This window comes from Trichechus manatus, unplaced genomic scaffold (assembly GCF_000243295.1).
Source record: "Trichechus manatus latirostris isolate Lorelei unplaced genomic scaffold, TriManLat1.0 scaffold00030, whole genome shotgun sequence".
Classification (NCBI taxonomy): Eukaryota; Metazoa; Chordata; class Mammalia; order Sirenia; family Trichechidae; genus Trichechus; species Trichechus manatus.
In genome coordinates, this window is record NW_004443966.1 from 17,675,521 (window position 1) to 17,702,076 (window position 26,556).

Here is a 26,556-nt window from a genome sequence, read left to right on the forward strand (position 1 = left end):
TGAACTGTGCATGTAGAAATTTTTGAAATGGTGTATCTTTGGCTATGTGAATTTTCACCAAAAAAAAAGGTTGAGAAGTTAGAGGGTTGACATGTTGTGGGGTGGTTAACCAATATCATAAAACAATATGTGTACTACTGTTTCATGAGAAACTATTTGTTCTGTAAGCCTTCACCTGAAGTACAATAAAAAATAATTAATTAAAAAAAAAAAAAAAGCTTCACCCTTCTTCCACTGTCCAATCGTATGTTCAGCATTTTTTAAAGCCTCACCAGAAACACGTTTAACATCCATATTTCTAGCAACATTCTGTTGCTGATGCCATATGTATTCTCTAAGACTACAGAGACTTTCTCTATAGCTGTGGTCACTTCCTTCTGAGCCCACATCAGAATTGCCTTTGAAGTCCAAAATTCTACCAACAGTCTCTTCAAGGCAATCTAGGCTTTTACTATTAGGCACTTTAAAACTCTTCCAGCCTCTACTCATTACCCAATTTCAAAACCATTCTTGTATTTTAGGTATCTGTTAGTGTAGTACCCCACTCCCAGTACCAAACTCTGTCTTAGTTATCTAGTGCTGCTATAAGACAAACACCACAAGTGGATGGCTTTAACAAACAGAAGTTTATATTCTCACAGTTTAGGAGGCTAGAAGTTCAAATTCAGTGCACCAGCTCTAGAGGAAGGCTTTCTCTCTCTGTCAGCTCTAGAGGAAGGTCCTTGTCTCTTCAGCTTCTGCTTCTTGGTTCTTTGGAGATTTCTGTGTGTCTTGACATCTATCTTCCTCCATCTCTGCTTCTCTAGCTTGCTTGTTAAATCTCTTTTATATCTCAAAAGAGACTGACTCAAGACACACTGTACACGAACCCTGCCTCATTAACATAACAAAGACAACCCGTGATGGTTAAGGTTGTGTATCAACTTGGCTGGGCCATGATTTTTAGTGGTTTGGCAGTTATAATGTAGTATGTCAGCTATGTAATGATGTAATCACCTCCATAATGAGATCTGATATAACAGAATCTCCTCCATGATGAGATCTGCTATGAGCAGCCAATCAGTTGAAAGGTAGTTTCCTTGGAGGTGTCGCCTGCATCCAATATATGTGGACTTTCTGGCAAAGCTCGCTGGCTTTTGCTCGCTCTAGATCTCAACTGACCTCCAGATCTTGGGACTTAAGCTAGCAGCTTACTTGTCGATCTTGGGATTCGTCAGCCTTCATGGTCTCTGAGCCAGTGGTCTATCATCTTACCTGTCGATCTTGGGATTCATCAGCCTCCACAGCCTGTGAACCACAGGCCTGCTGTCTGTCCTGATCTTGGGTTTGCCACCCCTGTAGCTACGTGAGTCAGGAGAAGTCTCCAGCCTGACTCATGGACTTGGGACTTTCCAGCCTCTACAACCACATGAGCTATCTCCTTGATATAAATATCCCTCTCTCAGGGTATGTGTGTGTGTATATATATATCTATATATATATACTTCACCAGTTTTGCTTCTCTAGAGAACCCAGCCTAAGACATAATCCATTCGCAAATCGGATTATGACCACAAGCATAGAGGCTAAAATTTGCAACACATATTTCAAGGGGACACAATTCAATCTATAACACTAAATATCTGATAAGGTTTTAAAATCCAGGATATAACCACAAAAAGACAAAAAATCCGGTTTAAAAATGGTAAAGAATTTAGATATTTCACTAAAGATAATATACAAATGGCCAATAAGCACATGAAAAGATGCTCAATGTTATTAGTCATGATTGTTGTTGCTGTGTGCCATCATTAGGGAAATGGAAGTCAAAATCACAATGAGATATCACTTCATGCCAACTAAGATGGCTATGATTAAAAAAACAGACAACAACAGGTGTTGGCGAAGATGTGGAGAAACGGGAAGCCACATCCATTGCTGGTGGGACTGTGAAATGATATGGCTGCTGTGGAAAACAGTCTGGCAGTTTTCCAAACAATTAAACATAAAATTACCACATGACCCAGCAACTCCACTTCTAAGTATATACCCAAAAGAACTGAAAGCAGGAACACAACCAGATATATGTACACCAATGTTCACTGCAGTACTATTCCCAATAACCAAAAGGGGGAAACAACTTAAGTGTCTATCAGCAGATGAATGGATAAACTAAATACGATATATACATACAATGAAATATTACTCAGCCAAAAAGAGAAATGGAATCTTGACACATGCTACAACATGGATGAACCCTGAAAATACCATGCTGAGAGAAATAAGTCCAGTGACAAAAGGACAAATACTGCACCCACTTACATGAAATATCTAGAAAAGGCAAGTGTGTACAGACCTACGTTTATTAGTGGTTACCAGGGGTGAGTAGGAGGGAGGGGATAGGGGGACTCAATGCTTAGGGAACACTGAGCTTCTATTAATGATAGAAAAATTTGGAAATGGATAATGGTGATGGTTACACAACATAATGAACACAATTAATGTCACTGAATTATGAAAATATTTTTTTACGTATGTATTTACCACAATTCAAAAAAACTCACAGTGAGATACCAATTCACCCCCAATAGGTTGGCTATTATTAGAAAAACAGAAAACAAGTATAGACAAAGATGTAGAGAAACTGGAACTCTCGTCCATTGCTGGTGGAAATGTAAAATGATGCAACCACTGTGGAAACCAGTTGGCAGCTCCTCAAAAAGTTAGACATAGAACTACCATATTACTGAGCAATTTTACTTCTTGGTACTTATCCAAAAGACTTGAAAACAGGAACTCAAAGAGATACTTGTAAAACAATGTGTACTATATAATACTTCAAAGTTATTACAAAATGAATTTCAGATAACAATGCAGAATATATTTCAAGACATACTAAGTAAAAAATAGAAGCTAGAAACAACACAGAAAGCATGATACTATTTATATTTTTAAGAGCAACTCTGTATATGAACATCTATAGAAATATAAATACACAGGAAAAAGGTCTGGAAAGATACACACAGAACAACAGTTCCTCTGAACAGGGTAATAAACATAGCAGTAGGAAGGGAGGCAGCAGAGAGTACAGATAAAAGGTGATTCATACTTATTCTACACTATTCTATGTTGATTTTAATTTCATGTATTAAACATGTCATTAAACAATTTTAAGGGAAAATTTTTGTATAATCAAATTTATGTTTACCTTGGTATTTTGCTCCAAATCTTTACTATTCAAAAGTGCGTGATTAATTCGAAAAACTATCCAGTCAAACAGGGCACTATATAGAGACTTAGCCATGGAGTTCCTCACTGTCACAGCCTGAAAAAACAAGAAAAGAGTTAGGAATGCAAGTGGAATTGACAATAATCTGAACTCAGATACTGTTACAAACTTTGCTTTGCCCTCATTCAAGAAAGCAAGCTTACGATCCTAAATTAGAAGCTCATTTTTGTTTTAAAATAAATAGTACAGAATTGAGTTTTCTATATGTACTTATTACTTTGGTCCAACTCAGGGAGCCTAATGGAGATGGCCAAAACTGCCATGCAAGACAACGGAATCAAAACATAGGTCACTTGGTTCAAAATATTTTTACTGAAAATTAAGTTACATATTTCCCCTGGAAAAGAAGTGTATAATGGAAAAGTTCAGTATAAAGATTTACTATCAAACAAATGGACCTTGTCAGCTAAGTGGGGAAAAGTATTCTAGGCAGAGGAATAAATATTAGTAAAAGGAATCAATGGCTAGATAAAGTCATAGCACAAAATAAGAATTCAGTACAGGCATAACTCATTTTATTGCACTTCGCATATACTGCATTTTTTACAAACTGAAGGTTTGTGGCAACCCTGCGTCGCGTAAGTCTATCGGTGCCATTTTTCCAAAAGCATGTTCTCACTTCTTATCTGTGTCACATTTTGGTAATCCTCGTGATATTTCAATTTTTTTCATTATTATTATATCTGTTATGGTGATCCCTGATTAGTGATCTTTAATGTTAGTATTAGAGTTGTTTTGGGGCACCACAAACCACAACCATATAAGATGGTAAACATAATCGACAAATGCTGTGTGTGTTCTGACTGCTCTGCTCCATCAACTGGCCATTCCTCCATGTCTCTCTCCCCGTCCTTGGGCCTCCTTCCTATACCAAGACACGACAACATTGAAATTAGGCCAGTTAATAGCCCTACAATGCCCTGTAAGTGTTCAAATGAAAGAAGAGTCGCATTTTAAATCAAAAGCTAGAAATGATTAAGCTTAGTGAGGAAGGCATGTTGAAAGCCAAGATAAGCCAAAAGCTGGGCCTCTTGCGCCAAACAGTTAGCCAAGTTCTGAATGCAAAGGAAAAGTTCTTGAAGGAAATGAAAAGTGCTACTCCAGTAGAATACATGAATGTTAAGAAAGTGAAACTGCCTTATTGCTGATATGGAGAAAGTTTCAGTGGTCTGGGTAGCAGATCAAACCAGCCACAACATTCCCTTAAACCAAAGCCTAATCCAGAACAAGGCTCTAACTCTCTTCAATTCTATGAAAGCTAAGAGAAGTGAGGAACCTGCAGAAGAAAAGTTTGAAACTAGTAGAGGTTGGTTTAGGAGGTTTAAGGAAAGCAGCCATCTCCACAACATGAAAGTGCAAGGTGAAGCAGCAAGTTATCCAGAAGATCTAGCTAACTGATGAAGGTGACTACACTAAACAGCATATTTTCAATGTAGACAAAACAGCCTTACATTGGAAGAAGATGCCATCTAGGACTTTCATAGCTAGAGAGGAGAAGTCTATGTCTGGCTTCAAAGCTTCAAAGAACAGGCTGACTCTCTTCTTAGGGGCTAATGCAGCTACGACTTTAAGTCGAAACCAATGTTCATTTACCGTTCCAAAAATCCTAGAGCCCTTAAGAATTATGGTAAATCTACTCTGCCTGTTCTCTATAAACAGAACAACAAATGCTGGATGACAACACATCTGTTTACAACATGGTTTACTGAATATTTTAAGTCCACTGTTGAGATCTACGCTTCAGAAAACGATTCTTTTCAAAATATTACTGCTGACTGACAATGTACCGGATCACCCAAGAACTCTGATGGAGATGTACAAGATTAATGTTGTTTTTATGCATGCTAACACAACATCCATTCTGCAGACAATGGATCAAGGAGTAACTCCAACTTTTGAGTCTTACTATTAAAGAAATATATTTTGTAAGATTATAGTTGCCATAGATAGTAATTTCTCTAATGTATCTGGGAAAAGTAAACTGAAAACCTTCTGGAAAGGATTCACCATTCTAGATGCCATTAAGAACATTCGTGATTCATGGGAAAGGTCAAAATATCAACATTAACAGGAGTTTGGAAGAAGTTGATTCCAACCCTCATGGATAACTTTGAGGGGTTGAAGACTTCAGTGGAAGAAATAACTGCAGATGTGGTGGAAGTAGCAACAGAACTAGAATTAGAAGTGGAGCCTGAAGATGTGACTGAATGGCTACAATCTCATGATAAAACTTTAACGGATGAGGAGTCGCTTCTTATAGATGAGCAAAGAAAGTAGTTTCTTGACAAAGAATCTACTCCTGGTGAAGATGCTGCTGAGAACACTGCTGAAATGACAATAAAGGATTTAGAATATTACATAAACTTAGCTGATAAAGCAGCAGCAGGGTTTGAGAGGACTGACTCCAATTTTGAAAGAAGTTTTACTGTGAGTAAAATGCTATCAAACAGCATCACATGCTACAGAGAAACCTTTCATGAAAGGAAGAGTCAATCGATGCAGCAAACTTCACTACTGTCTTATTTTAAGAAATTGCTGCAGCGACCCCAACCTTCAGCAGCCACCACCCTGATCGGTCAGAAGCCATCAATATCGAGGCAAGACCCTCCACCAGCAAAAAGATTAGGACTCACTGAATTCTCAGATGATGGTTAACATTTTTTAGCAATAAAGTATTTTTTTAGTTAAGGTATATACATGGTTTTTTTTTTTTTTAGACATAATGCTATTGCATATTTAAAAGACTGCAGTATAGCACAAACGTAACTTTTATATGCACTGGGAAACCAAAAAAAGTCATGTGACTTGCTTTGTTGTGGTGGTCTGGAACTGAACTCGCAGTATCTTCAAGGTATGCCTGCATATGGTCACTGCAGAATCCTAACCAGAGTCTTAAAACATACATATAATACTGCCACAGTTACATTTCTATTTGTCTTCACCTTGTCATGCACAGTAACCTCTAGAACTTCTCTACACCAGAGAGAGTAATATAACTCCTCTACTACGGAGTTACGCAATTTATTTTTTCCCTCCCTTCAAAAGTCTAATAAAAACAATCATTCTGAAAAGTACTTCTATAATCTAGGATGGCACTAATCTCTCCTAAACTGTTAAACTCTTCCTATTCTATCACCCACATTTTTGTGAAAATATGTATTTCATATTTTCCACTACCAACCAAGTCAGTAAGAAACACAGGAAACTGATAATTATGGTTAAAGGATATGAATAAGTAATCCGAAAAGAAACAAATCCAAGTCATTAGCTAGTAATCCATGAAACACAAATTGAAACAGGTTTGCTTTATACCCATATTATCAAAAATTAGAAAACTGGAAAATAGCAAAGTGTTAGCAAACATGTAAGAAATAAAGAATCCTCATGCACTGATGTTAAATATCTAAACTAGCATAGCCATTTTGAAGAGCAATCTGGTATTACACATCAATTAAGTACATATAAACACTATGACCCCATAACCATGCTCCTGGGTTTATATTTCAGAGCAGTGGTTCTCAAAATGTGATGTCAGACCAACAGCAACAGCATTAGCACCAGTTGAAAACATGTTAGAAATGCAAATCCTCATGCTCCACCCCAGGTATACTAAAGTCAGAAACTCAGTGTAGGACCCAGCTATCTTGTGTTTCAACAAGTCTTCTAGGTCATTCTCATGCACACTAAAGTTTGAGGACCACTGCTCCAGAGACAGTCTTGCACCAGTCCACGATGTAACATATACATCATTGTTTGTGATGGCAGTTTAGTTGTGAGCAACTTAAATGTCCATTCACCAAGGGAATGGATTGAAAATATGTGGTACATACATATGATGCAATTCTATACAGCAATCAGGAACAAAAAAATTGTATGTACACGAAGTACCATGAATATATCTACTTTGTTGTTTTTTTATCTGCTGTATCAGTAAAGATAGGTTATGTAAATTACAAAAACATACACAACACTATGAATCTTTTCAAATACACATACATTATCCAAGGACCTATTTTAAACACATGAAAGTGGGTGCTTATGAGGTATACACACGGAATGGCCCCCACCTGACTGCAAGAAAGTGGGGACCTCAAAGGCCTTTAACTGCACAAAACTGAATCCTGCCAACCACCTAGAAGAGAACCTCAAGCTTCACATGAGATTGCAGCCCTGGCCAACACTTTGATTTCCGCCTAGTAGGACGCTAAGCAGAGGACCCAGCTAACTGTGTCCAGACCCATGATCCACAGAAATTCTAAAATAATAAATATGTGTTGTGTTAAGCTGCAAAGTTTGTTACACAGCTATAGAAAACTAATATACCCTCCTCCAGTTGATTCTTCACACTGCAGCCAGAGTGATCTTTCAAAAAAAAGAAAAAAATTCTTCTTACTTAAATTCAAATTCACAAAAAAAAAAAGACCAGACTTACTGGTCTAACAGAGACTGGAAAAACTCTTGAGACCATAATCCCCAGACACTGCTAACTTAGAGCTGAAACCACTCCCAAAGCCCACTTTTCAGACAAAGATCAGACAGGCCTATAAAACAAACAATAATACACGTGAGGAATGTGCTTCTTAGTTCAATCAAATATACAAGACCAAATGGGCAACTCCTGTCCAAACACCAGACAAGAAAGCAGGAAGGGACAAGAACTGGACAAACGGACACAAAGAACCTGGGGTGGAAAGGGGAAGCATGCTGTTGCATTATGAGGACTGCAACCAATGTCACAAAACAATATGTGTATAAATTTTTGAATGAGATATTAACTTGAGCTGTAAACTTTCACCTAAAGCACAAAAAAAAAAAAAACAAAAACAAAAACACAGTTCTGGGCACAAAGAGGGTTTTCAAGTATGTACTAAATAAATAAATACACCACACAAATGTAAACAAAAATAAAACAAGGATGACAAAATAATCTGAGAAAGATGAATGTAAATTTAAAATGTAAATAAACATAAAAGAAACATTTTGTAATGAAAAAGATTCTTAAAAAATATATAAAAGCTCTGAATCTTTATGTAAAAGAAGAGGAAAACTCTTAAAAGGCTTGGAGTTTATTCTGGTTTAGAAAGGTGCACACACAAGTGTGATACTATAAAATACGACATAAGATAGCGGATATAATGAAAAAAAGACTTAGAGGTACCGTTAGAAGGTACCCAAAAAGTAGGATAAGTGGATCCATGTCAGCCTAGAGAACATTCTCCAGAGTTCAATCACAATATCCCCACCTTTGTATCTCCCAACCCCACATTCTTGTCCTGTATTTTTTATAATTGCTACAGTTTGATTTCGCATCACTTTCATAAAATTACTCTATAAAATAGTGGCTCTTCGATAATTTTCCTACCCCTATACACCTGAAGAGGAGCCCTGGTGGCACAGTGGTTAAGAGCTCAGCTGCTAATCAAAAGGTCGGCAGTTCGAATCCACCAGCCACTCCTTGGAAACCCTAGGGGGCAGTTCTACTCTGTTCAATAGGGTCGCTATGAGTCGGAATGACTCGACAGCAATGGGTTTGGTCTGGTTTTGGTATACACCTGAAGAATATAATAATAGTGGCAGTAAATCTCACCTGGGAGCCTCGGTCTACAGATGATATTTAAAGCCATGGGACTGGGTGAGATAACCGAGATAAAGAATATAAAGAAGGGACAAAGACTGTGTCCTAGGGCACCTCATATTTTAAAGATTAAGAAGAAAAGAAAAAGCAAGCAAAAACGACTGCAAGAGTATGGCCCCCAGACACCCTTCTAGCTCAGTGGTGAAGTTATCTCCGAGGTTCACCGTTCAGCCTAGGAGTGGACAGCCCCGTAAAACCAAATGAGACTAACGAGGTACAGTAGTCCAGTGAAAAGGGCCAGAAGGCAGAAGGGGACAAGGAAGCTGGTGATAGGGAACACAAGGTTGAGTAAGGATATTGTTGATGTGTTGTGAGATTGTTAACCATTGTCATAGGGCAACATTTGTAGAAACTGTTAAATGAGAAACTATTTTGTTCTGTAAGCCTTCATCTTAAGTGAGAATAACAGCACCACTGGAAGAGCGTAGTCAATGTCACTGAACTGTGCATGTAGAAATTTCTGAAATGGTGTATCTTTGGCTATGTGTATTTTCACCAAAACAAAAAGGTTGAGAAGTTAGAGGGTTGACATGTTGTGCGGTGGTTAACCAATGTCATAAAACAAAATGTGTACTACTGTTTCATGAGAAACTATTTGTTCTGTAAGTCTTCACCTGAAGTACAATAAAAAATGAATAAATAAATAAATTTTAAAAAAAGGACTGCAAAGGAGTGGCCAACATTGTAGGAGTAAACTAGAAGAGTATGATGTCCTGGAATATAAGTGAAGAAATTATCTCAAGAAGGAATAATCAACTGGGTCAAATACTGCTCATATATAATTCTACCTACTATCTATCAACCCCATATCAATAATATGAAAATTAAGAATAGTGAACACAGAAAGAGCCTTTGAGAAAAATGTAAATCTACTGCTTAAAATAAGAGGACATGTAACTTTTAAGTTTCCAAGTCAATAAAAAGTTCAAGATCAAAATTTCAAAGACCTGTATAGTATTTTAATCAACACTCCATTGTTGTCATTTTCATCCTGTTAAAGGAAAGAACACAAACCCAAACTTCTAAAAACATTCAGAGTCCTCTGATTTCAAAGAAAATCTATTCATACCTCTGCTAGCTTGTATGGTAAAATAAGCTTTTCTCCTACTGTCACGGTCTTCCTGGTAACTAATGCTTCAAATAGCATCTCTTCTTTAACCTATGGAGCAGAAAAATAAATTCAATATACATGACTTATGATAATAGGTTGAATTATTTTATTGAAAGGCCAAGTAAAGGAAGAAATCTTAACGAGATTAGCAAATATACAATAGAGAAAAAGAAAATACACTGGTGATTTTAATACCGGCCAAAGTGGAATTTAAGTGTTCCACTCGCCTCACTTCCCAAAAAATAATATAAAAGTAAACAGGACAAAACAGCCCTTTAAGTTTGTTTTCTGATCATAATGGAGAAACATGCTTCGTTGTACAGAACATGGAAAATACGGAACAGTGAAAAAACATTTTAAAAAGATCAATCATAATCCCACAATCTAAAGATAAGGACTAGAAAGTGACCACATTTCTTGAATGCCAGGAACACTGCAACAGATTATTAATTTATATGTTTCAGGTGTTTATTTTTATTTACAGATGTAAAACTTTAAGATAAAGTTGACGCTTCCTTGGTTCTTACTCTCTCCCCAGAGGCAAATACAATATCATGATTCTGACATGTATAATTTCACTTTATGCTTTCATACTTCTATATATATTAGATGTATTCATAAATAGCATATTATATTGTCATGTGTATTTAAACCTTATCTGTATGGTATTATATTGCCCATATGTTTTTGAGATCTATCTACGTTGATAATTTAGATCAAACTTACTCATTTTAACTGCCATACAGTATTCTGGCATATAAATATACCACTGTGTGTAATCTATTCCTCTTCTTATGGGCATTTATCCAAATTACAATTTTGTAATATTACAAAATAAAATTGCAGTGAATATTCTTGCATATGAGTTGAAGAGATTCTCTGTAATGCACACCTAAAAGTAGAATTACCATGTTGTAGGATACACCTTTTTAGCTTTGTAGGATATTGTCAAACTCCTTTATACAATTTTTTCCAGTGTGGGCACTCAGCAACAGCATTGAAAGTTCCTATTTTTTTAAACCTTGACTATATTTGGTATTATCAGACTTTTGATTTCTTCCCACACCAATGAGCATGAAATGGTAAAACAGGGTTATTTTACAATAGTATCTATGCCTTATAAAGATAAAACATTCATAAAATTTTATGCAGAGTATCATATAAAAGTATATACAACAAATTGTTTTAGATTACAAGGGAAAACTGAGTTAAAAAACTAGAGAAGAAAAAAAAAAATATTGAGGGATGCATTACATTACCCTACCATCAGCAATTTATGACAAATCAAGAATTGTTTAAAGGATGACTTTGAACCATACTGAATAAATAAATATCTACCAAATATTATACCACAAACAGATGCTTTGGAGTATTCACTGTTTAAGCCTCAAATTCTAAAACCTGGAAATTATCTGAGGCATATTATCTTCCCAAAATGCAGTAAAACTAAAAATGAACAACCACATTTAAACACAAAACTTCAACCTTTTAGATATATTTAAACAGATGAGGAAAATAATAAAATGCCACATTATACAAAAATACCAAAGCTCAGAAAAATAAGAAATAAACGTGACAGAAGCCAAAGTTATATTATGAGGTATAATTCTAGATTTAAACAATCATTAAAAGTGAGCACTTCAAAATAAATGATCTATGCCATAGACTCCACAAATCTTTAAAAAGGAATAAACATAAAGTTGGTAACAATGTAGAACAAAGGTCACTTTCATACACTTGAAGGAAGAATATGAATTGGTATACTACTGTGGAGAGGAATTTCTTGATATCAGTAAAGCTGATAATTATAACCCATAAATTATACTTCTTGAACTATACCCTAAAATAATTTGCACACGTTAACAAGGAAATGTATATAAAAATGCCTACATAGCACTATCTATAAAAGGAAAATAACAAGCAACCTCAATATCCATTAACAGAAAAACAGATAATTTGTTAGTCATATAGTAGAATCTCATACAGCAGTTAAAAAGAAGAATCTAGAATATATAAATCAACAGTGAAAAAAAATCTCAAAAACATAAAATGAAAAAGTCATGGTGCAAAAGGATATGATACAATATAACATTTATATAAAGTCTGAAAAAATACAAAACAAACCTATGTTTTTATGGAAAATTTATCTGTACTGAAATTATAAAAACATGAATGGGAATCATAAACATCAAATTCATGATAATGGTTATCTCTGGTAAGAGTGCATATAGTGAGCTTCAATTATATTTTTCAACTCAATTGTATTTATTTTCAAATATTTTATTACTTTGGCTGAGTTGTGAGTACACAGGTATTTATTATATTGTTTTCTATATCATATTGTGTGTTTAAACCATTTCATCATTTAAGAGGGGGAAAACAGCAAAAACAGAAATACATAGTAAGTAAAATGATCAAACTAATAAATCTAAAAACCAATTATTTGAAAATAACAAATGGAAGATAAATTTCACACAAATCTTAAAGAAAAAAAAATTTAAGAGACACAAGCAAACAGAAATTTAATATCACACTTAAAGAAAAAATCTTAAAACATTAATGGAATATTTACCATCAATTTAAAAATAATAAATTTTAAACATTTAACATAACACAAGATTTCCTAGGAAAACATAAAATTAACTTAAGGCAGATCTGAAAATCCAAACAAATAAGTTAACATGGACCAACTGAAAAGGCATCAAATGTAGTGGATCATAAGGTTGATATCTCTCAAAAATGTAAGTAATGTATTATCTGCTAATGATCCCTTTTTTAAATGCAGAAGAAAGAAGGATGGAAAACTACTCAACTCATTTTACAGAGTGGGCTTAACAGTGGCAATAAAACCTGACCAAGATCATACACATATCTACACAAATATACCACTAAAAAAAAAAACCCGCTGCCATCGAGTCGATTCCAACTCATAGCGACCCTATCGGATGGAGTAGAACTGCCCCATAGGGTTTCCAAGGAGAGGCTGGTGGATTCAAACTACCGAGCTTTTGGTGAGCAGCCGAGCTCTTAACCACTGCACCACCACACAAAACACTAATCATCTTACTATATTTGGTAAACTTCCTAAAGAAAATATTACTGAATTCATGATATTTTAATCAGCTACCTCTAAAATTTTCCAAATATTCTTTCTTGTACATGTAAGACTTTTAAAAATAAAAAAAAACTTTATTAATAGAAAATATACTTAAACTATATAAATCTGCTAAAAACTGAATAGTTTTGGTAATGAAAATAGTTCTAACACCTCACAAAAAAGATATCCTCCACAGTCAATCTACTATTTGCAACTCATTCACCTTTCAATAATTTTGTAAGTATCTGTCCCAGTAAGATTTAGTAACAAAAGACATTCACTTTTGCCTGACGTTACTACAAAAAATAGTTGGAAAAAATATATATAAAATTAAACCATTATTTTAAAAACATTTATGTTCAAAAAACTAAATCTGTTTTATTACTGAACTGAATCACTTTGGGAAGGAGGGAAGGGAAATTAAATTAAATCTTCTTAATTAAAAGTTTAAATTTTAATTAAATCTTTTATTGTACCTATCTTTTTGAAGTTTATCTCAGCCAAGGTTTTAAAGTTGCAATTATTATTATCAATCTTAACCAATTAATGGCAATTATTTATTTAAATAATTCCTAAGAATTAACTATAGGTAGGATATCATGGTAGGTTCTATCAGATTTTCTCTAGCTTCTGAACTTAGAAGCTATCTTCTTTCTACTTAATACCCAAACCTCAGTTCCTAAGAACTAGTTCAAACCGTACATAACAAGAAGGAATTTAAGAGGCTTGGGATCAAAAATAAGATTTGCTATCAAATCACATTTGCTGTTAATCTTACTTAACACTGGTAGGCCTAATTCTCAAGAATTGGCTTTTTTTTTTAACCAATACCTGAGTTCCTCTTTTAGTTATCTGAGTTACTCTTACCAGTCTCCCACTAGACAAGGAATACTGCACTGGTCCTCAGAAGCCTTAGTCTTTGTCAAATAACTAGACTTACAAGTAAGACCACCACTCCTCTATTACCAAATACTAAATGCTTGACTAAAATATCACCTGAAATGCCTGACTGAAATACCATCTGTTCTCTGATCTTCATGACCTTCAAATCACAACCTTGAGACACTACACTGTACCTCCTTGTAGAACTTCTTTCCAATGAGTGCATCTAGTTCCAATTCAAGGTACTCCCTTCTCCTGTCCCTTCCACCAGGCTAAATCATTCCATTAAAGTTAATAAGCAATGCTCAGTCATGTACAGAAAAAATAAACACTGTAAGGTTAGATAAAGTAAGAGGCAGTCATTGCTCTCAAAGAGCACTGCAGACTTGTAATAGACATAAACTAGTAAACAATTAACTTCATGTTACAAAACCAAAACTAAATTATGCTAAGTAGAAGCAAACGCTCTATGCTTATGGAGTGGGTTTAGAACATTTAATAAGGTCAAATGCCACAAAGTGGCATACGAACCAAGATTTGAAAGATGAGTAATATTTTAATAGAGAAAAAGCAAGCCATTCATAATTGCCAAAAATTAGAAGCAATCAAGATGTCCTTCAGTAGGTGAATGGATAAACAAACTGTGGTACATACGTGCAACATAATATTATTCATAATAAAAAGAAATGAGCTATTAAGCCACAAAAAGACATAGATAAATCTTAAATCCATATTGCTAAATGAAAGAAGTCAGCCTGAAAATGCTACAGTGTATGCTTCCAATTATATGACAGTCTGGAAAAGGCAAAATTACAGAGCCAGTAAAAAGATCAGTGGTTGCCAGGAAGAAATGAATAGATGAAGCACAGAGGATTTTGAGGACAATGAAACTATTCTGTAGATAGTGTAATGGTGGATATATGACATTATTCATTTGTCAAAACCACAGAATGGTAAAAGACAAAGAGTGAACCATAATGTATAAAAATCTGTTTAAAAAATCATTTAGGAGGTCAGGGATCCCAGGATGTAATGTAGACTGTAAAAAGAATCTAATTATTTCATACAAGTGTATGAAACAACCTCTCCGAAGGGGCTGAGGAAGAAGTTTTGACATAAATAATTTTGGAAATGAGTGGTGTCTGTAAGACTAAAGGCAAAAGGAACTGCACGTAAGTACTATACTCCAGTTGGTAAAGCAGCTTCCCACAGGGTATGGGTTAAAAATTCTGATATATGTATCCTGGAATTCAATGATTAAGTATATAGGTGGCAGATGGTGGAGTCAGGTTTCTCACAGATGGAGGGGAATTTACAAATAAGCAAACGTGAAAGGCTAGAATGATCCACATGGTAATGGACTGGTTGGGGGCATCAGTATGAACTCACGTTTAGCTTTATATAGATACAGATAGTTACATATATAGAAATATGTTGTTGTCAGATGTCATTGCTTCGGTTCTGACTCACAGGAACCCTATGTACAACAGAACAAAACACTCCCTGGTCCTGAGCCATCCTCACGATCGTTGCTATGTTTGAGCCCATTGTTGTAGCCACTGTGTCAATCCATCTTATCCAGGGTCTTATTCTTTTTTGCTGACCCCCTACCTTAACAAGCATGATGCCCTTCTCCAGGGACTGGTCCCTCCTGACAATACATCCAAAGTATGTGAGATGAAGTATCGCCGTCCTCACTTCCAAAGAGCACTCTGGCTGTACTTTCAAGACAGACTTGTTCGTTCCTCTGGCAGTCCATGGTATATTTAATATTCTTCGCCAATACCATAATTTAAAGGCATCAATTCTTCTTAGGTCTTCCTTATTCACCGTCCAGCTTTCATGTGCATATGAGGCAACTGAAAATATTATGGCTTGGGTCAGGTGCACCTTAGTCTTCAAAGTAACATCTTTGCTTTTCAACACTTTAAACAGGTCTTTTGCAGCAGATTGCCCAATGCAATATGTTGTTTGATTTCTTGGCTGCTGCTTCCATGGGTGTTGATTGTGGATCCAAGTAAAATGAAATACACACATATACTACCTTGTTCTGTCAGCTGAGAGGGTGAATAAGAAAACAGCACTCCTTTTAAGATGAATCTGGCAAGATGAGATGTTAGCTGGGAAAACATAGGAAATCATCACTCCAGGAAGAAAGAATACGGTAGTAAACATCTTGATGGAGGAAGAAGCATGGTAAGAGATGAGGACCTTTAAATCCTATTCAGCCCATGAAGAAAGGAAAAATAATATCTTTTCTCTCTACCCATCCAGATAGGTGTTATCAAATAAAATAATCTAACTACAATCTTAGTACGAGACGAAATCTCAAAAAAAGGAGAAAAATTAGAATGGGCCCAAAACATTAGAGTCTAGAGTAGAAGTGGCTCATGCTATCCAGCAAACTGAGGGATTATGAATTCCTGGGGCAAGGGAAGGAAGGCAAGGGAAAAAAACCTCAATCCTCTAAAGATTCTGGCACACTCAATAGCAAATTAATGCAGATAACAAGAGAAATTCCATCTTTTGGACAAAAACTATCAATAAAAGGCATATTAACCCATTTACACTTATGAAATAGTTACACAAAATAAAAAATGAGAAGTTACCCAGTGTTTGAAATGACAATTGCAAATGTAATCACTCACTTCTAATAATTCTGAGACAATAGGCAGTATTTCAGGATTACAGATATCAATGGAGTCATCCCGGTATGTCTTCTTTTTATAACAGATATTGCCCAAATGTAGTATTGCTGAGAGAAGGGAGAAAATCCTGTGAAAATAAAAACATCACAAATTATAGCTTATGTGTGTTCTCAAAGCTCATTTCATTCCAAAATTCTAGTCAAGCAAATTAACCAGTACAAATATGAAGTATTTAGCTTTCAGAGAAATAGAAATAGGAGAATAACTACAATTAAAATAATGAGTGTTTACTATATGTCAGGCACTGTATAAAGTGCTGTATATGAAATTACTTTCAGTATCATACCACTTGTCATAGATATTTGTTTCAAAAGGACTTCTTGCTATTACCTGAATTTGCTGTAGTGTTTAAACACTTAATGCCCTTCCTAAATGCTTTTCAGCCTATCTGGAATACCCTTTCCCTGCACCATCTATTTCAATCTATAAATCAGGATCTCCAATGGAAAGAAAGGCTTTGGAGTCTGTATTTTTATATGTATTTTTTTTTTATCAAGTATCTAGGTAATTTTTTTATGATTAGGTACATTTAAGAGATGTTTTCCTACATCATTTTATAGAGTCCTTAGTAAATGCTTGCAAAAACAAAAAACTAAGCCATTGCGGAATACCATCTAATATCAGGTCCCTATTATTAAACATCTTCATCTAGATTCTTCCTTCTCACCTTCTCTCCTGTCTTAGAGGAACATATGACCTTCCTCTAGTCAATAACTAATACCTCCACTTGTGCTCTACATCCAGTGAACTCCAGTTTACTCAGGAACATTATTATACTCATTTTACTATCTCTCACCTGCACCTACAAGAGCTTTCAAGCAAATTAGTCTCACATTCACTTCTATCTTAAACAACCCACCTTAGAGCCCACATATTCTCTTTCCCTTTGCAAACAGTCGTCTTAAGATGTTAATTTATATTCCTTGCCTTCACTTTGTCATCCCCCATTCACTACTGCATTCTAGCATCTACGCCACACTGAAATGTCTCATGGAGGTTACCAGGACCATCCATGTAGCTAAGAAAGTATATTATGCCCTTATCTGACGTCTCAGAGGCATTTAACACAGATGAACACTCCTCTTAAAATCCCCTTCTGAAAATCCTTATATATACACATCTTTGTGTCCTTGTCAAGCTACTTTCTTAAGATAAATCTGGCCTATTTATGAGAATTTAAGTATGTATTTTCCTAAAAGTAGCAGTATTCTTACTAAAACAAACATGTTGCTTTAGGAACCTGATAGATATACTTTCAGAGACTCTGAATCAATATCTAATTTTTCAAATAATTTTAAAAGTTTAAATACTTGAATCATTGACATAACTCAAACAAAATGTAAGTCGATTATAAAAGAATAATTCATAAAAGTATTCTTCATTAAATTGAATTTTAAAAGAAATTAGGGAGTAAACTTGGTATCAACTGAAACATTTTAAAAATTAATGGAAGCCAAAAGACATAAAACACAAATTCAGGAGACACTTCTTAAAAACTATTTTTAATAGTAGCTCTTACAGTTGCTAATCATAGTTTCCACAGTTTAGTTTCAGTAAACAACAGATAAATGTTTTATCAAACACAAATACAATATGTGATATATGGTCTCCAGAAATGATAAATGTCATATAATCAATCAAATATCCTACAATTCAATATAAAAAAGATTTATAAATATAAGTAAGAATCTCAGTTATTAAAAAGCTTATAATTTTGCATTAGAAGGTAATAATAGGTAACTATACTAAAGGACAGAATATTTAAAATCCACAAGGCAGAAGAAAAGCAAGTTAAGGAAAAGTTCATAAAATAGGCAGGACGTGAACAGTTCTCTAAAGTAATTAGGTTTCAATTCACATGCCAAATTTAAGTCTGCCTGCAAGGCTATGTTAAGAGGGATTCCGAAGGTAAACCTGAGTTCAGTAGAAAAAACTAACTTAACCCTTATAAAAAGATTACAGCAAAGAATTTGCTGATTGAAGATTCACAGCAATGATGTAAGCACAAGCAAACAAGAAAAATGGAAAAACTGATATTCCTCTACTCCTAGTATGAGCTTATCAATCATGAGATAAAAAATTGACAATATAAATCAGATTTGACATATTCATCAACACTACTTCACCACAAAAAAAGAAAAAGTAGCTTTTTTCCAGTAGAGTCAAGATGCCTTTAATTCTCCATAGTTTCTTTTATTTTAAATATAATTTACTTCATCTTAATCTCAACCTTTTTACATTTCTCTTTTGTTTATGATCTACAGTAGACAAAATGTGTTTAGCTCAAGAGTAGAGATGTAAATTACAAATACAGAGGAAATAAACAGAAAAATATTTTTTTATTTGTAGGTGTATATGACTTAATAAGATTAGAGATCACTGATTAAGAAAACGAGAAGCTAAAACAGAGTGTTGTAAAACAACAGTTTTTAAGTAAGGTCCATGGTAGGATTTAGGGGCACATGAATTCCTACAATTACACGCAAAGTTTATGAATGTACAATTTACAGGAAGACAGGAAGAGGAGCTCCAGCATTCATCAGATTCCCAAAGAATTGATGACCAAAAATAAAAAGCAGTTTACAACAAATCTTCTATAAAAATCAATTTTATAAGTAACATTTAAGATGGAGGAGGCACCGGACCAGTAATACCAGTTGGAAAACTGTTGAAAAGGACCAAGCAAGAGGAATCTTTTAAATACACATCATGATTTGTTCTCTACTGGGGGTATAAGAATACAGTAAACAAACTCACTGTCTTCGTGTCTTGGGAAGAAATCCTACCATTTCCATGGCCAGTTGTAAGCGTTCGAAGTCATGCCTCAAATCTTCCCCCTCCACCGTGAAGCAATCCTGCTTTTGTAAGATAAAGAGAAAAAGAAAAAAATCAAGATTACCTAGTGAAAAATAACATAAGCCATTTAGAAAGATGGCAGTTTCAGATACATCCACCAACGTACAAATGTAAATTAGAGCTGGTGGAATATTTAGATATAGTCAAAGTCAATAGAGCTCTTAACTTACTACAGGGATGTCAAATAAACACATACCTACCAGAATACCAGTAGTACTTAGTTCATAGTACTCTTTAAAGTGTGCTAATACCAAGTTTGACTTTTAGTGGTTCTTTAGCATTTTGGATATTCAAGGCATGTAAGAGGGCTCAATTCCACACACAAATGTTATTTATCCAACAAATACTTAATACTTAATAAGTGTCTGCCATATGCAAGGCACTGAGCTCGATGCTGGGGAGACAAAATAATTTTTAGAACAGACAGTAATTTAACTGAAAATTGGAGCCTAGATTTATGTAATATAAAGAGGTTTATGTTACATCTGTATGAGATATAAATAGTTCTAATGAAATTACGTAGACAACATGATAATCAATCAGCAAAAGAAAGACATATGTGAAAGTACAAAAACTTACCGATAATATACTTCATGAGTCAGTACAAATAATGGTAAATTATCACATAAACATATTACTTTCTTAGTGTAACCCTTGCATGTGATTTCCCACAAAAGTCAAACATTAATACTGTGGACATAATCTAAATCTCTAAAAAATTAATGAGTCTTTAAATCCTTTTATTATATGTTCTCACAGACCCTTGTAATTACATTTTCAAAAAAACTCCTCACATATATATTTATTTTTTAAATGCCTCTCTTCCTACGCATTGTTCCATCAAATAACGAATGCAAGAATGTATCTGTCATATATATTAATGATCTTCAGCACCAAGTCAGTGCCAAGAACATAGTGGGTAATTAGTGAACTAAAAACGTAATGATTGAATAGTGCCTAAGTATTGAATTGAGTGAAACAGTCCTTTTAAAAAAATAAAGTGTCAATTTATATTTTAAAGAATATTTATCAAGTATCTACTATGTACAAAAAATCTAGCACTGTAAGAGTAAGTTAATGAATATATTACATATAAAGTTCAAAATTAAATATTAAGTTTTGGAATGCTGTTGAAAATAATTTTATTATCTATATGGAAAGGAAAGAGCACTGGCTGTGCAAAGGTTAAGAGTTCGGCTGTTAACCAAAAGGTTGGCGGTATGAACCCACCAACTGCTCCACAGGAGAAAGATGTGGCAGTCTGCTTTCCTGAAGATTACAGCCTTGGAAACCCTATGGAGCAGTTCTACTCTGTCTCATAGGGTTGCTATGAGTTGAAATTGGCTCAGTGGCAATGGGTTTGTTTTTTTAAAAAAGGAAAGGCACATATGCCTAGGTTTAAAATATTAATTCACTACAAGAAAAGTTCTTTCTGAGAATCTATGTATTTAATTTTCTGCCTATAAAATTTTTGGTAACCAATTTTAATACATTTTATAGACATGCCTGTGTCCTACTCACCAAATTTTTTAATCAAATGTTAACACATTTTTCATCTACAGTTAAACTTGTAAAAAGTATTTTGCTTTTTTCTGTCCCCAAAACCACAAATAGTTCATTCATTTTATACTTAGTTAACATTTTTCTATAACAAGCAAGTGAAAAAAAAACCAAGCTTCCACTTGTGTAAACTCAACGATATAGCCAACAATTCTCATAATTCATAACCTTCTTACTGCCCCAAATTAATTAAAACAATTAATTCAATTTAATGGATAAAATACTTGGAAAGGAGACTGAAGAGGCAGTAAAATACAAGTCCATTTATATTTGCTGTTAATCTTGTTAATCTTATTCAAATATTCTTCAGAAATACAAAATGGTTTCCTCCACCAGACTGAGTCCAGCACAACTAGATGGTGCCCGGCTACCACCACTGACTGCTCTGACAGGGATCACAACAGAGGGTCCCGGACAGAGTTGGAGAAATACACAAAACAAAATTCTAACTCACAAAAAAAGACTCACTGAAAGAGACTGGAGAAACCCCGAGAATACGGCCCCCAGATACCCTTTTAGCTCAGTGATGTAGTCACTCCTGAGGTTCAGCCTTCAGCCAAAGATTAGACAGCCTCATAAAACAAAACGAGACTAAAGGGGCACACCAGCCCAGGGGCAAGGACTAGAAGGCAGGAGGGGGCAGGAAAACTGGTGATTGGGAACCCAAGGTCCAGAAGGGAGAGTGCTGGCATGTTGTGGGGTTGGTAACCAATGTCACAAAACAATATGTGTACTACTTGTATAATGAGAAGCTAGTTTGTTCTGTAAGCCTTCATCTAAAGTACAATAATAAAAAAGTTAAAATTAAAAAAAAGAAATACAAAACGGTCTCAATGAGGATCAAAATCATAATTAGTTTTTTAAACTGTGTATTGATGACCATTACTATTTCTCTGATGACAACTGTAAAAGAAAAACCAAGGATCGATTAATCTACCAAAACAGAAATTCCCTAGAAGCAGACCTTGAAGACCAAAATGTGAATATAAGTAGTAGGGGAGTGGGAAACTGATACAGGGAAGAGAAGATAGCCTAAAAAGGGTGGAGTATTAAACTAGCTACCACTGTGGGTAAATGGAGTTTAATACCACAGGCCATCTCTGGGAAACAGTATAAAGTGTAGAGGGATAAGACAGGTGGGGCATTTATACATCGTCGCTTATCAGTTATTGGTCGAAGATTGCTGGAGATGGGAGGAGTGCGGTGTTATGCAAGGGCATAAAGGTCTTCCAGGGTTCTGGAAAAAGCTTTCAGAAACCAAGATGCAGACACTGGCAGTTGGAAGTCTGCCAGAGAACAATGAAATGGTAAGGTTCAAAAGATACTAAGGGACACTGACCAACATCTACTATAATCCCCTCCACTGAAAAAAAGGTATAAATTCCTCTATCCAACTCAGCCCACACTCTAGTCTTACTTGGTATCATACCACTGCACACCCCCACACCAACACAACAAAATGCTCTTTCATGCATTTTCATTTCTTTGTCTGGGATGAAGAGAATCTTTTTTCATTTATCGGTGCCCAGGATAAGCCTGGTATGTAGTAGGCACTTAATGTAGGTGTAAGGGAGGGAGAAAGGGAAGAGTATACTTCTACAGTATCTATATTTCCTAGAATGATACTTACAAACTATACTTTTTTACAACTTTCAGTTTATAATCCAGGACATAAATCAGAATAATTAACTTCGAGAGTTAGTGAAGATGCTGGAGAAATAAGATTTAAGAAATTTTAAGAAAAAAGGATATAAAGAACATAGGTTTGGATGGAATCTCAGTTACACTATTAACTTGCTTTACCACCATGGGGGCAAGTCACTTTAATTCTGAGCCACTGTTGTTTCTTATGTGAAAGGTAATCATACTAACTACATTCCAGGGGTTTTATAAGGATTCAATGTAATATGGATGTCAAAATGTTTTTAAATGGAAAACTTAGGCAGAGGAATTTGTAAAGCATACAGAGACCTCAGAGTGGACTGGCAAGGGGTGATAAGTAAACCCAAAAGGGCAATGTTTGAGGGAGTGACCACAAACTTACAAGCTAACAGATAGGACATGGCAGTAGGAGTCTTTATGTTGTAGAAATACTCCTAACACGGTGAATGGAAGCATCGTGGTGTGAAGTGATCCTACCAAAGCTGCAACAGGATCCCTGACAGCACTGCAACAAGTCTAGCTCCTGGGAAAATGGGCTGCCAGGTGTTTCACGATATGAGTTCCTGAAAGCGCAGGAATCGGGGTGAGAGCTTTGTGTCCATGGGATCCTTCCTTCCTTCCTTCCCGTTGCCGCTGAGTCAATTCCAACTCATAGTGACCCTATAGGATAGTATAGTTCAAATCCCTCTGCAGCACGGTGGGCAGGACAGTGTTCTGAGACTATATGGCAAATCTCATTAAGACCCTACCTGATAGTCGGGCATTAAACTCATTCAAGGTTCGGTTCAGAGAAATAAAAGGAGTGGGTACGACTGACACTTTAGATTGCAGTTACTGATAATCAGAATTATAGCAGACATCAACCAACTTATTATCAGTACTTAATGCATCTTCTGTATTTTAAAATCAAGGAAACAAAGTCTAAGAGATGTTGTTAACAATAAGAATTTACATTTGAATAGATTATTACCATTTAACAAATATCTTCTATATATCAGTTACTGTGAGAGTCACTTAACATGTATAACCTCACTAAATTCTCAGAACACAAGGAGATAATTATACGTACATTCATAGGTAGGAAAACAGATCACAGAGGTTAAATAACTCATGCAAGGTCAAAAATTTTGTAAATCACAGGGTTGGCCAAACCAAAATTTATCCAGTTCCTGGGTTCTCTCTCATGCAGCACCACTACTGGAGCTCATTTAATATAATAACCCTTAAAAGGAATTATCATACAGTAGGCAACAACAGCTCCTTCACAACAGTGAGAAAAGCAATTTTCTCACTACAGTTCCCCTTGGGATCATTTACACAATTCCATAACATGTATGATAAGTAACGGTAGCACAAACAAAAGAACAGTCCTTTAACAATTCTTGTTCACTATAACGCTAGTCACAAAGTTATAACTCAAAAGAAAAAAACATTTAGTTGCCCCTAAATACACTATAAGGAGCTAACAGTAAACATCAAATCCAAATATTCTCAAACTGATTTATTTGCTTTTATTAATTAGCTTGCAAAAAATAATGAGAAATTAATCAAAGTTGAACCTAAAATAGGTTTGAAAACACACCACTGAAAATCCTCTGGGGCACAATAAGCAGAAAGATGGTGATGAAAGTAATGTTAATAGGAGATTATGACCACAGTGTTCTTCTAAAGGAGAAAGAGGGATAATGATTTCAGTGGAGGCAGAAATGGTGGCAAGGACATTTACTGTGCACATACTAAGTGTTAAGCACTCTATCAAACTCTTTATATGCATTGTTTAATTTAACATTCACAAAACTTAAAGATCACTATTATTCGCTTAAATAAATGATGGAAACAAAAGAATTAAGTGACCTGATAAGGGTGTCAAAACTAACAAGTGAACAAGTTAGGGTTCGAGTCACGCCTGCCTACTCCACAATCCAAATTCTGAAGAGTTACGTAGAATATCTCTGAATAATAACAGATGAGTCCACATATTCACTATAAGCTCTACACAAGCAATCGAATCTTGTATTTGCAGTTTCCCACTTCCATACCTATTTCCCAATGAGGAACAGTCACTTGGTTTAATACGTGAAAGACAAAAAGAGAGAGCTTCTCAAGTAGTAAAACAACTTAAATTTTTTCTACTAAAATTTATCAAAATCTATATATTTAAGCGTCTAATATTTACTTTCCATAATATTAAATCTGAAGCCATACCTTAACTGATTTATTATGAAATGGTAATACAATTAAACTTTCCTGAAACAAAAAATTAAATAATACCCACATATACTGATTTTTTATCACCTGTCAATTCCGAAAGAGGCTAGTTTTGCAATTAGTAGGCTTTGTATTCACAAGCAGTAACAATTAAAATTATGATTCTTCATAACAAGGACTCAGACATGTTATGCATCCTGGAGGAATACGCAGTTAATTAGCTCACTGTTAATTAATAGACAGAGTTATAGATAAGTGTGTGTGTGTGTGTTTTTTAAGCCTTTCACATCTGACCTAATTCCAAAAAGAAAGGAAAAATACTTCCTCGGCTTTCTTTGGGTTACAAAGTTATCCTTGTCAAATGTAACAAAGGAAACTAAATTTTCCCACTCATTTTACATTTATATCATATATGCCCTTAAATCACTCAATTAAAACCATAAAATTATCTAATTTCTAGGATTTATAAAATTTAAACTTTGGAAAAATACATATAAGCTATGGCTTCTGTTGCTATTAAAATAAGTTAAAAAATAAATATATACATGCATTCATTATGTGAAAAGACTTATTTTTAAAATAAAAAATAACTGCTTCTCATATGGGTAATGAAACTACTAAAAAATAATTCTAAAAAATAACTCAAGCAAAAAAAAAAAACTGTAGTTCATAAGAATTCATATTAAGGCTAAAGATTCAGAGATGCTGAGGTGGCAATAAAATTTTTGTTAAAATAAATACTGAATTAAAATTAGCAACAAATAACATCCTCAAAAGTAAACAGACTAGTTTCTAATCAACAAACCATACACATACAAATCATTCAATTCAAAGATAATAAATTGATTTATCTTCCTTCAATTCTACTTTGTATTTAAGCAAATTTTCTATTTGCCTAAGTAACGAGATGGATGTAATCAAATGTGCAAGGTGAGGGTCCTTTAACAGGAACATAGAATATTTAGGTATTTGTACTGACCGGCTCAGTGTCATAGCAATAATCATCCCAGCTCTGTCTGAGGGGTTTCTTTGTTATCTGAAAGTAAGGCAGATTAGTTAGGTGGAAGTAATGGTTATCACACTTCTCTAATCATCTTTTAGATGCAGTGTGCAGGTAACAATGCTGCTATCCAAAGAAAGTTATTTTGCATAGCAGCATAAAACAAAAAACAACTAAGTATTAGTATTCAGATTCTGGGAGAACATACACTATTGCGCTCAACCCATACCTGCTACTGTTCAGTGATTCTGGTATTAACTGCTGAGTCCCATATCCTATGAATACTGATATTATGTATATGTTTGGCAAGAATATGTATGGTAAGGCCACTTAAAAAAATAGAAGAAAAGCAATGAACCCTGGATTTCCCTAATACTAATGACTATCAGCTCATTTGTAGGCCCTTAGAACTTTGTAAAAATAAAATACTTAGTATCATACCAGAAAGTGATACTTTTAAAATTTTTTAAATTCTCTACATATTAATGCAAAGAAAGTTATGTTAGTTTATATTAATAATATAGTAATAGTTTCAAAATTAAGAAATGTCAGTTAAACAGCATATTGTA

At 34.7% G+C, this 26,556-nt stretch overlaps 1 protein-coding gene across 10 annotated transcripts in view; it reads right to left on the reverse strand.

The window, feature by feature from the left end:
• Nucleotides 1–26,556, reverse strand: part of MYO9A (myosin IXA) — a 247,183-nt gene that overhangs the window by 161,956 nt on the left and 58,671 nt on the right. For 7 of the 10 annotated variants that reach the window (XM_023729773.1, XM_023729771.1, XM_023729772.1 and 4 more), the window contains 5 exons: nt 25,967–26,023; nt 19,459–19,559; nt 16,642–16,768; nt 9,973–10,062; nt 3,188–3,304 (listed from right to left, as the gene is read on the reverse strand). In XM_023729773.1, coding sequence (XP_023585541.1) covers nt 3,188–3,304; nt 9,973–10,062; nt 16,642–16,768; nt 19,459–19,559; nt 25,967–26,023 — 492 coding nt within the window. The remainder of the gene's footprint in view (nt 1–3,187; nt 3,305–9,972; nt 10,063–16,641; nt 16,769–19,458; nt 19,560–25,966; nt 26,024–26,556) is intronic. The other 3 variants (XM_023729777.1, XM_023729774.1, XM_004374712.3) reach the window with 1 other exon arrangement.